The 12627-nt window shown below is 40.3% G+C and overlaps 1 protein-coding gene across 2 annotated transcripts; it reads left to right on the forward strand.

The window, feature by feature from the left end:
- Positions 1 to 2510: 2510 nt before the first annotated feature.
- LOC117947622 (putative helicase mov-10-B.1) lies at positions 2511 to 12376 on the forward strand. 2 transcript variants are annotated; one of them, XM_034876721.1, is made up of 23 exons: positions 2511 to 2799; positions 2907 to 3009; positions 3925 to 4106; positions 4694 to 4790; positions 4924 to 5065; positions 5200 to 5452; positions 5551 to 5664; positions 6821 to 7004; positions 7585 to 7727; positions 7834 to 8010; positions 8403 to 8515; positions 8666 to 8862; positions 9137 to 9234; positions 9417 to 9514; positions 9604 to 9702; positions 9807 to 9909; positions 10013 to 10130; positions 10568 to 10759; positions 10888 to 10959; positions 11054 to 11179; positions 11251 to 11339; positions 11452 to 11564; positions 11670 to 12376. In XM_034876721.1, exons 1-23 carry the CDS (start codon positions 2660 to 2662, stop codon positions 11729 to 11731), a joined length of 3015 nt encoding a protein of 1004 aa, XP_034732612.1. In that variant the 5' UTR covers positions 2511 to 2659; the 3' UTR covers positions 11732 to 12376. The 2 variants fall into 2 exon arrangements, with proteins under 2 accessions (XP_034732612.1, XP_034732613.1); XM_034876722.1 differs by lacking the exons at positions 2511 to 2799; positions 2907 to 3009 and having other exon boundaries at positions 3968 to 4106; positions 4926 to 5065.
- The last annotated feature ends 251 nt before the right edge of the window (positions 12377 to 12627 follow it).

Consider the following 12627-nt stretch of genomic DNA (forward strand, 5'->3'; position numbering starts at 1 on the left):
AATTATAGGGGAATGTGGAAGAGTGTTTCAATTTTAGTTGAACAATGAGATGTCTCAACATACTGTACTTTTTACTTGTCTCACACCCTAATAATCCTTGGATTAATCACAAAGAGAAGTCTGATCATAAGTATGTCAATAACTGCAATTATGAGCCTCCTGTATGATTCAGAACAGAGTCACAGCTCACTGTGTGTTCATCTGTGTAATTGCCCTTTATTATAAATCATTGTCTCCATAGCCATGTATATCCTTGATGTTCAACTTCCGGGATTGCTCCTGTGCCGCAGGAAATTCCACCGTGCATGTTTTTTTTTTGCCAATGTCTGTTTCCTTCTGCTTTCTTTGTGATGGATTTATGAGGACTATGGTTAACTGCTCCTCATATCTCTGCAGGGTAAATCCAGACAGTTAGCTAGACTATCTGTCCAATCAGAGTTTCCTCTTGCACGACTAAAACAACTTCTGAACGTACGTATATTATCCACCAAAACAAGATTGTTCGCAAAGCTATTTTACAGCGGCTCCATATGGAGCTTAGCACCACCCATGACGATTGTGATTGGTTTAAAGACATGCCAATAAACCAGTGTAGAGCTGAAGATCTTTGGTCCTAATTTCTATCGTGGGGCTGGGCCAGTCTCAGGCTTGTGCTTCGGGTTGTGCGGTGAGTGAGAGGTCAGGTGATGCATTTCAATTAGCGCGAAAATGGATGATGACACAATTCACTCATGCAAGGGCTCGGGCACAGTGCTTCACATAAATAAAAAGTAAAAAACATCACAAAAACATCTTAAAACATAAGAGACATTTGCCTATTGTAGGAATTTGTGTACTTGGAAATAATGATTACAAGAAGGAATTCAAATTTTTGATATTTTGCAAAACTCCAAGATGAAATGTTTTATCCAGCCACATAAATCATATTAGGGAATGCACTATAATATGGAAATAGTATTCCTTGTGGGCCACACAAGAGAGTTAAATTAGAATTATGGTTGTTATTCATCATATTGAATTATAACATTTACCATAGCTACAATAAATAAACACTACAGTTACATTTGACACAAGATACGAGGAAAAGTGGGAAACTGGTACACAAGCCTATTGCAACTGAAGGTTTTGTAGACTACTTGCTTGCTCCCTGGGGTGGCTTATAATGCTTAATGGAGTTAGATTTGTTCAGAGAGGAGTCTGGATCTGATTAGTATGTCACTGGTCAGGATTTAAAAAGTTCCCATTGGAAGGCTCTCCTAGTTTCTTAACTGGTGAAACTGGCTCTTAGAGCTGAGTAATGATGTTCAATGATGATGATGGATCTTTATCCAAGTGGCACTAACAGCTCCCACTGGGGTGTGTTCTGGTCTTTCCATCTCAATGGCTCTTAAGGGATCAAAGGTTGTTTAGCTCAGTGGTCTGCTTTTTGTGACGATGTAGAAGAATAGGAGTCTTCTTATCTTGATCGTTGCTGTTTGCAGGATGTTGTAAATCTGTGATGTCATGTTGGCCAGTATTCCAGATGTGTCGAAGAAAGAGCTTCAGCTTAAATGTTGTCCTTTACACTACTTTGCACTATTTCACATCGACAATATGGCAGCTTAATAACAGAAGCTGTACGAATTAATAAGGAACTTGTGAAGATGTAAAGGTTGTGTTTTGGGGGTACTGATTAGCCTACCAACTCTCACCACTAGACAACTGATTTTTCCCTTTCCATGACAGATCACTATTGGACTGTTGCTCGAGACCATGCCAAAACATAAGTAGCCTACTGCATACATGTGTCACCAAACAATAGAAACTGCTTTAAGTTGTTTTACAACCTTCTTTTAAATTGTTATGTTACGTTGAAAACATGCTGACCTTTGATCCATAATTCAAAGACCACGTAGGCTTGATTTTTTACTATAGTTTTTATAATTATTCATTATTAGTATTAGTATTATTATCATCAGTAGGCAACAATAATGTAATAGTAATGCACATCTTGAACTCTTTGTTCATTCATGCCTATATTGTTCTGTTTAGAGTATGTATATATTGTATGTATATATATTAGTATGTACATTTTTAGTTTTGGTTGTTTTGTGTTTTGTTTTTTTGTGTGTAAGGACAGTGTGAGCAACGATGCTCCAAAGAAAAATTCCTCGTATGTGTCCTCATAGCTGGCGAATAAAGCTGATTCTGATTCTGATCTCTGACAGTACAGGCTAAAATAAAAGTCAAGTAAAATAAAGGCTGAAGTTCTATTGCTGACCTGTTCGCTGGCTGACTCATTAAAACAGATGCTTTTATAGCTTTCTTGTGATCAAATGTTTTCAGTTTCGCTTTGCTTATTTCCCTTATGCCATCAACACGTAGGTTTCGTTTCTCCGGACTGGCTGGCTGAGTGGGTGCACCTGTTTTACTCATCGGAGCATGACCGCATCCGTCTTGCAGCGCCATAAAACCGTGATGCAGCCATAGACTGTAACGGTCTATGGTTGCAGCTCCATAAGACGAGAAACACCGCCCATGTGAACTGTCAGGGGATATAAAGGGAACCGTACAACCTGAACGATATATTATAACCTCTTTGGACATGTTGTAGCATATCCATACTCAGTCCGGCGAATAACCGGGACGTTTTCTTGTTTGATCAAATCAATCTTCGATCATGGTTAAAAAGAGGTTATCTGTAGGCATATGCTGCCAAATTGGAGTGGAATTCTTTGAGTTTCTGAAGGAGAGTGATCGAGCATCCATCACAGACAGACTGGAACTAAGAGACATTTACAACAATGAGTTTAGGAGCAGGTGCGTTGTTCTACGTTATGAGGCTATTATAAGAGAGCTGTGTGTAAGTTTGGGAGCTTTTATAATTGTTTCCGGAATTAAATTTGTTTGTGTTTTTTTTATTTTAGAAATCCAGGAACCAAAGATCCCAACTTTGGTTCAGTCCTTCATTCCTTAAAGGTGTCCCACAAAATAACTAGACGAAGAGACACTATTCGCTTCAACTCCACGGTATGCACTTCCGCATTACATTTACATTTTAGGCACCTAAAAGCCTATCATTTAAAATGTCACTTACAGCTTTTGAAATGATAATGGTACACTATATTTTACTCTTGATGGCATACGTTTTCAAAACAATTACAGTTGATAATTGCAGCCTAATTTTATATACAGTATATATACATATATATACATATATATTTTACTTTGTTTAAAGTCAGTTTACTAGCAATAGCAGCTTTCTGGCTGTGTTCAGATAAAGTGGAAATACAAAATTGTCGAATTTTTTTGTTATCTGGCTCATGCTTTGGTTTTGGTTTAAGTTGGTGGCACAATGTGAAATACAGCATGCCGTATTACAATTTTAAACCACTTAATTATATTACTAAGAGTGTCATTGGTCTAATTTATAGATCACAGTCAATCTACGATCTAAAGTATAAAAACAAATCTATCTTTTTCAAATCTTGTTTCTAAAACAACATTATTCTATTGGATCCGTTATTTATTTATTATTTAATTAGTCTTTAATGTTATTGAAATATGCTGTATGAAATATTTGAAGCCAAGTTTGCACTGGTTTAATGTTTGAAACTGACATCATCAATGTGTCAATACAGCGAGGGTTTTGCTTGATAGGCCCGATGACAATATCACTGTTTGTGTAACAGCAGGGTGGGGCCATTTTCTTAAAAACAGAACTTCTGGTCTACGATAGAGCCCTTTTTACTTTAGGCAGAAAAAAGCCCTTTTGAATGTCTTAAAAATAAAGTTTGCTGTCACATTAGATTTGCATTTATATATATTACATATAAATGGTGATTAGGCGCCGAAGCGTACAGGTGTCTGCTACTAAAATTATATGGGAGGACACTCAGTTTTCCATCCCAAGACAAAATTGACATGAAGTGATCCTCTGCACAGGTCACAGCCCTTTTTATGGACCAGTGGCACTCACCAAGGAGCCGTTACCAAGAACCAGTCCAGAGTGGTGCAGCCAGTCCAGGGACAGTTCAGAGCTTCACCTCAGGAGATCAGGCAGAGATGGGGGTCCGCGCCCGGAGGAAACTGGCCGGTCTTCTGATGAACAGACTGAAGACAGACAGGTAACAGACCCAAATAATGACTCTTGACACTCCTCTTTTGATAATCACGCCCCCAACAGCCTGCTCTGTGAGCATGTTTGTTTTCACCTCTGCTTGTTATCACTAGAGTGCCAAAAGAGCACTGTACTGTTTTATATTTATTTTTTGACATCCTCTACTATTTCTTTCTACACTGCCGTCCTCTCAAATCAAACATGTTCAATGATTTTTGTAGGCAATTCAATACAAGAGAAGACTGAAGTGTCTTTTATTAGGCAACACTTAAACAAACAAATGGTCCTCTTTGGAATCCACAACAGGCTTAATGCACTCTTGTGGCGTGAAGCAAAAGCTGATGGGATGTGAAAATAGCATGGGCAGGGTTGTAAGCATAAACTGCAGGAGCTAGGATGGTAGCAAGCTAATAACAGCAGTCCACAAAGCTTCACATCAAACGCTTTTCTTTAACTTCTGTCACTGTCACTTGCAGCTATAAAACAAAAATATACCTGAAAGAGTACATTTGAAATTAGGCTCTGTGAAGTAACACACCACTCCTCTGCCTTTGAATACGGTGTATCATCAGCTGCTATTTTTTCCCCCCACAGGGCTCAGTTCATCTCTGACAAACATGGCATCCGCATTGTCTCCGAACATGAGTTTGAGAACGGGAAACTTTGCTTGCGCGTCGAAGACACATGTGAGGTATTAATTTTGTGAAACTGCAAGTTCTAATGATGGTCTTATGATAATCATCTGCTAAAAACACATAAAGCCTTTATCTGTCAGGGTGATACTTTAAAGCTCAACCTTATATATGTTTTGTTTCTTTAAACAGAGTGTGGTAAATCTGAATGTGGAAAACAATGGACGAGAGCCTGTGTATTTCACCTACTACACCCCACTGCACTGGCTCAGGGACATTATTCTGAAGGATGAGCACAACGTGACCAAGAAAAACCCTCTGTGCCTGCAGCCAGGTAATACAGACATCCCAAGTATACTTTCATTTGAATTTCTGCCATATGTTGCACCAATTAGAGAACATGTGTGCACACAACAAACCACTAGGACTACTTCACTAAACATAACCAGTTTTGTTTTTTACGCTCAGGTGACAGCTATGAAATCCAAATTCACCTCCGCTGCAGTTTGGTTGGTTTCTATCCAGCTACACTGGCCTTTGAATTCAAACCAGACCTAGAGCCCTCCTCGGCTGCGTTCCACATTGTGCGCTTCATCGAGGCTCAGTGTATAACGGCCTTGGGAATGGAGCTGGCACCTATAGCGCCCTACAAACCCCGCTCCCTCCCTGCCTGGACCCCTGAGGCTAATTTCACGATTGTGGATGGACAACGACCTGAAGGGTACGAGTGTTTACTCAACACACTGTTAAAAATACAGCAAATGTTAAATTGAAAGGATGTATGTCTCCAACCTTAACCATACTGTCCCTTCTTACCAGGCTGTCAATAATGCAGCTACAAAATGTGATTGAGCTAAAACAGTATCGAGTACCAGCATACGTGAACCAGCTCATCCAGTCACTGAAGCAGTCTTCTAACTTCTGCGATAAAAGGTAAATTCTGTATAATTTTTATAAAATTTGATTTCCAGCTATAGGTAAATTGTTAAAGGATAACGGCTTCCACCTAAATTGCCAATCTTGCAATTCAATATCCGCTCATCTGGACTATTGCTTTATGAAACATATTATTATGTTAAGGCACTGGTTAGGGAAATATCGCGGTCTTTGCATTGACTTGAATACGAGACACAACTTGATTATTAACATTCAACCAAAAACACACTCTTTATCTAACCTTAACCAAAGACACAACACCATCAATCCAATCAAACTGCAAACGCTGGGCCTTGGAGCCCTTCTCTCTCACTGGATTAAGGACTTTCTCACTAACAGACCCCAGCACGTCAGGTTTGGCCACCACTGCTCCTCCAGCATCACCCTCAGCAGCCCGAGGCCCAGCCCTCTATTCTCTGTTCACATATGACTGCACCCATCCCACAGCTTCAACTTTGTCCTTACATTTCAGATGACACAACCATAGTTGGACTAATAACTGACAAAACTGAGACTGCCTACAGAGGGGAGGTCCGGGCACAGGACAACCTGGTGCAAGGACAACAACCTCATCCTCAACACAAAAACAAAAGAAATCATTAATGACTTTCCGAAAAGCAACAACAAAAAACACCCCACAATGGTCTTTGCATAAATTGAGCAGAGGTGGAGAGGGTCACAAGCTTCAAGTTCCTACATCACGGAGGACCTGACCTCGAGCCTGAACACCACCTTCTTCAGGAGGACCCTGAGATGCAACAGGCTTCCCGGGACACTGCTGATTAGTTTATACCACTGCACAATTGAAAGCATTTTACCATATTGGTGTACTGTGTGGTATTCTAGCTGCACTGCTGCAAACAAAAAAAGATCTACAGAGGGTTGTGAAGACAACTAAGAGGATGAGGAAGTCAGTTCCGCCCAGCCAAACCTGTGGATATCCACTCAAGCCTTCTCCTTACAAACAACCCCTCACCCCAGAAACCCTTTCTTTGTCCCCCTGCCATCAGGCAGAATGAGAACCCCAGGAGCATGCACCAACGGGCTATGGAAAAGATTTTTTTATCATACAATACATGACCAAAGGTATAACACAACACCCATTGAATATACACTGCCATACAATTAGTTCCTTTTCCTTTGGTCTGTTTAGAAGGGACTTGCTGGAAAGTTCCCTGAGCTGGGAGAACTACTCCGAGAAGTTTCAGCTGCTGCTGTATCTGGAGGAGCGTCAGATGGAGGTCGACATCAAGAGATACAACATCCCCAACAGTGAAAAAGAAGAACATGCCGTCATGGTCAGAGATCGGTTGAACAAGAAACTTCTCGTTCTAGAGGTTAATATGTGCTCGCTGATTCTCTTACAGGTCTTACATAATCAATCATTCCTTCACTTGCTAAAACAGATAAAACAGACAAGTACCCACCATAATAATACGTAGAAATTACAGCAAAGTAGTTTTAGCCATATAAAGCAAGCATTAGTTATGTGACGTGGTTGTGTAGGTTTAATTTTAAAAGACATCTATATATACACATAGATGTGCAGGTACCTGCACATTCATATATATACATATACATATATATATATACATATACATATACATATATATATATATATATATATATATATATATACATATATATATATATATATATATATATACATATATATATATATATATATATACTGGCTCTGGTCTCCTTCAATGGATGTGCAGGTACCTGGCAAAAGTGTAATCACCATGGAGATAATGGATCCATTTTATTTCTATGGTAATCACACATTCCTGAGACCAGGTTGTTATACGCATTATAATAAGAACAACACAATTAAAAGACAAATTATATCTTGCATTAATCTGCATATATGTATATATACATACATATCTTTTCTTGTTCTCATTCACCTGCCAGGTACCTGGTGTGTCTGAGAACCGCCCGTCCGTGCTACGAGGGGATTCGTTGCTGGCCTATCCTGCAGAAGAAAAAGGGGAGAAGTACCGCGGCTACGTTCACAGTGTGCAGCTGGACAGTGTCAAACTCGGCTTCAGCTCAAAGTAAGATCGAAGACATTACTGTAACATACAAACAATAAGTAGAAGAAGTGATTTATTTGACTCATATTTAACCTGTTATTTACACGGTTTGTGAATCTGTTTACAGATTGCTGGATCGCTTTGTAGATAACATGAAGTTCAATGTTGAGTTCATTGTCAACCACCTGACTGTGCGCGTTCAGCACAGAGCAGCAGAGCTGGCTTCTACATTCAGACTGCGAGAGGTGTTGTTTCCTGCTGCTCCTGCCGACTGCTCTCAGCAACCTGAGCTTCCTCATCTCAGGTTAGGCATGCTAGCATTTAGACTGTACAAGTTGTTAGCTGGCTATTTTACAGCACCAATGTCTGTAGTGTCCCTCCCTCTACATACTGTATGAATGAAAAAGACTGATCTGCACATATGATCACACTAGAAACTACTCAAAATCCATAACAGTATTGAAAGAATGGATGCGCAAACATGTCCAACAGACCCTTGTGTACATTCACCTTAATGCACATGGAAGAAGCTTTAAAAGATAGACAGTGTTATACTAACAGCACTGGCCCAAAACCAGGTAGTTGTGTTACCTGGTGAGAGAATGTGATTCACTGTGCATTAAAACATGGCGGCTTAGTCTCGCTGTTACTCAGCTCTGAGGTCATACCTTTGTTCCTTTATGTTCCTGTCAACAGGCTGTTTGATTCAAAGCTGGAGAAAAACCCAGAGCAGTACCAGGCTGTACAACACATTGTAGCTGGCTCATCTAAACCTGCCCCTTACCTGGTGTTTGGCCCACCTGGAACAGGTAGAGCAAGTACCAGCATATTACTTTTTCTTGGTCTTTAATAGAGCTGCACTGTTCAAGCGATTTACGTTTGATCTGTTATCCTCCTAGCCGCCCACAAAACCATACATTCAATGCACTTGACTTATTTTGATGGTTGTTTCTGTTGAGGCAAAACCGTGACTCTGGTGGAGGCAATCAAGCAAATAGAGAAGACCCAGGCTTCCTGCCACATCCTGGCCTGTGCTCCCTCTAACAGCGCTGCTGATCTGCTCTGCACGAAGATTCTGGAACACGTGGACGAACATGAAGTGTTTCGCATGTACGCCAGCAGCCGAGACCCAAAGCTTGTCCCTGAAAAACTAAAGGTCAGTGCTGGTGCATTCAATGCATGATGCATTGTTTTTTGATGTGAAGCATTTATTTGAAACACAAAGTAGCTGAGATTCATTCACACTCTCATTCAATTTGCCACAGTTACTGTAGATCACCTACCCTCTAGTGGACTTTTTGAGGCATAGCCGCGTCTCTTTACAACAGAATAATACTGCTGCACTTCCTGGTGCATTTGAGACAACTGTATTCTTAAGACTTTTTCTAGCCTCCATGTTTGTGCACATGGACATTGTGGTATTTTTACAGGCATGCTCCAACCTGGTAGGGGACTGTTACCTATTTCCTGCTAAAGAGAGGCTGATGGAGTATAGGATCATGGTCACCACTCTGTTAACCGCTGGAAGGTAGTGAATGAACCTTTGCTCACCTGCATGACACCGTAAAAAATTTGCATTTCACTGTTGCATATTTTAGTATTTCTCATCCTGTTTATATTCTCTGCCATCCAAAATACTAACAGTCAACTTGTTCTATTGTTCTGTGGGAGAAAGTTTTCCACCATGCGTGTACTCTCTGATCTCTGCAGGTTTGTCTCAGGAGACATTCCCGATGGTCATTTCACTCACGTTTTTGTGGACGAGGCAGGACACGCTGTGGAGACCGAATGTTTAGTACCATTGGCAGGTGAAGATAAACAAACAACAGCGTGGTTTCTGTTATTGTGTAGAACTTGTTTTACGCGTTGGTTGATTTTTGTTATCCATGGGACAAAGGCCTGCTCAATGCAGAGTCTGGTCAGGTTGTTCTGGCTGGAGACCCCAAGCAGCTCGGACCCATTCTCAGATCCCCTTTTGCGCTGAAATACGGCATGGGTAAGCACAGACACACTCACAGATACACTTTGCTGTTTATAACACTGTAATTTGGATAAATGAAGATACCTAATTCTGGAGTTAAAAGGTTCTGCTGTCTTCAGGAGTGTCCCTCTTGGAGCGCATGATGAAGGATTTTGCTCTGTATCAGAAGGACAAGGGTGTGTTCAACAATCGCTTTGTCACCAAACTGCTACGCAACTACAGGTGTGGTACTAGAGATGGTTATACTGTTGGTCACTCTTTATAGAAATCATGTGTTTGATTGATTTGATTTTGTTTATCCTTTTATATTTTATACTGTTTTCAGGTCCCATCCTGCCATCCTGAAGGTTCCCAACGAGCTCTTCTATGATGAAGAGCTGCAGTGTTGCGCGGATAAAATGTTACGCAACTCCTACTGCAGATGGGAATACCTTAAGAAGAAGGTAACGCTTCTTCTTTTATCACACACTAATAATGTACAGTGCATGTTTGCTGGTTCCTGCATCTCCGCATTAAGAATGTGAGGATTTTCTTTGTATTATGTCAATTTAAGTTTAATTTAGTTTTTAACAGTTAGTTTTAACAGTTTTTTTAAACAGTTTTAACAGTTAATTTCTCATTAATTTTGATAGTTTAGTCTGTGCCGTAGACTAAACAATCGAAATCAATGAGAAAATAATTGGCAGACAAAGAGATAAAGAAAATATTTGTTCTAACTTCGAACTAATACTCACTTTCAGGTGCGGGTTTCACCTTTTTGATAAAGGACTTTCACTGACAGACAATGCATTCAACACCTTGATTTTAATCAGCTCAGTATTCTTAGTTTTGAAAACATTCTCTTAAGAATTTATATGATAAATTATATAATACCTCTTAGGACTTCCCGGTGATCTTCAAAGGCGTGACTGGTGTAGATGATCGCGAGGCCAGCAGTCCGTCATTCTTTAACATAGCAGAGGTGGAGGTGCTGATGGACTATGTGAAGAAACTGCTGCAGACACAGGGCAAGAAAGGCCTGGCTACCATCTCACCCGGAGACATAGGCATCATCGCCCCCTACAGGAAACAGGTCCAAATGAATTATACACACCGAATACAACCATTTTTATTATTATTATTTTTGCAGATTACTTTAAGCCTAGTACAAATGAAAAATGTTGAAGTGAACTGAAACTGTTTTTTCTCTGTGTCACTTAGGTGCAGAAAATCCGCAAGGCCCTTGAAAAAGTTGGGAAAGACTTTAAATTTAAGGACATCAGCACCCTAAAGGTAACTAATAATAACTAAATAATTTACTTACAGTAAGTAAGAAGCTGTGTCCAAAGTGTGTATACATATGAATGTTTGTGTGTGTGTGTCTCAGGTTGGTTCGGTGGAGGAGTTCCAGGGTCAGGAGAGGAGAGTGATCATGGTGTCTACAGTTCGGAGCAGTCCCAATTACGTAGAGATAGACAAACAGTTCAACCTTGGCTTTGTCAAGAACGAGAAGGTAAATAACACGTGCACATACAATGTGTATATACACACCAAAAATGATTCTGACACTCTTTTCTTGTCCAGAGATTCAACGTGGCAGTGACTCGAGCTAAAGCCCTGCTGATCGTGGTGGGAAACCCCAGAGTGCTGGACACAGATCCTACCTGGGCTCAGTATGTGTCATACAGCTGCTTCAGATTACTGCTTTTGGCATACATATATTAATATTTACATGTAATTACAAGAGATCGGTCCCAGGTAACATTATTCTCTCCTTATCTACAGTTTCATCCGGTACTGCCGAGATGAAGGAGGCTACGATGGTTATGAGCACATGGAGGAGGACGAGGACGTGGTGGAGAGACTCTCTCGCCTCTACATAAACATTGATGTTCAAGGTGACAAGACATGTATTTTTATTTTCATTAGTATCCCCATCAAAATGATTTATTTATGTTAAAATTGTCCACCTTGTTTTCTTTCTGTGAATTTTTTCATGCCAGTGGAGACTGCAGAAAGCGCCGTTCAGCAGCACCTGGACCCCGAGTGGCGGAGTGACCTGTGAGGGAAAGGAGAGCAAAATCTTCTATCTGGATTTATTTTTCCATCAAGGTTTTAAGAAAAGGTTTCTAAATTGGTGTTTAAATTTTCAAGGGCGTAATGGTACCTTTCCAAAACACCTTGGTAATGTGAGCTATATAAACTTGACCAAAGACCACAAAGCGCAGGGAGCTGACTCATATTAGGAGCAGACGGTTTCTCTCCGGCTACCTCAGCGGACCGCACTTACGCCCCTTGGCTTCAAAGAAACAGATATGTTTTACAGTTTTAGAAGTTACTTTTACCTAGTTAATATCACTGCAAATGATCTGGGGACCTTCACTTTTAAGCAAAGATCGTCAGCAATAAGATTGGCAATCTCCATATAGTTATTCTTAATGCCTGTCCCATTTCCTGCGAAATCGGATGACACGATTTACAGCCCACACTGACAGCAAGCAGGAGGTCACAGTCAGTCATTTAACAGATGGGTAGAATTACGGGATTTCAAAGGATTCAAAACCAATCCGGGATTGGCCCTATTCCTTCTGTATGTAATATGCCCATATTAATTATGAAATACATTGAGAGAAGTGTTTAAAAAAACAAAACAGTTTAGCCACAAATAGATACATTACCTAATCTCTGTGCTTCCTGCAAACAGCCATTGAAAAACAAGGAATAGCACAAAAATGTGTTGAAGTCTTTCTTTAACTTGCTTCCAAAAGGATTGCTCACGCTAGCCGGATCAAGAGGAGGCTGTGGTACTCATGGAGACACTACCACTGTTGTTCAGGGGTTTCCAAAATCATGACAAAATAATTTCACCAACCAAAACTGTCTCAGGGTTATTTAATGAAATCACTGCTCTTTTAGAATTGTGAAGTTGTGTGTCGTAGGCCTGTAACAATCATTATATAA

Source organism: Etheostoma cragini, chromosome 7 (genome assembly GCF_013103735.1).
Source record: "Etheostoma cragini isolate CJK2018 chromosome 7, CSU_Ecrag_1.0, whole genome shotgun sequence".
Classification (NCBI taxonomy): Eukaryota; Metazoa; Chordata; class Actinopteri; order Perciformes; family Percidae; genus Etheostoma; species Etheostoma cragini.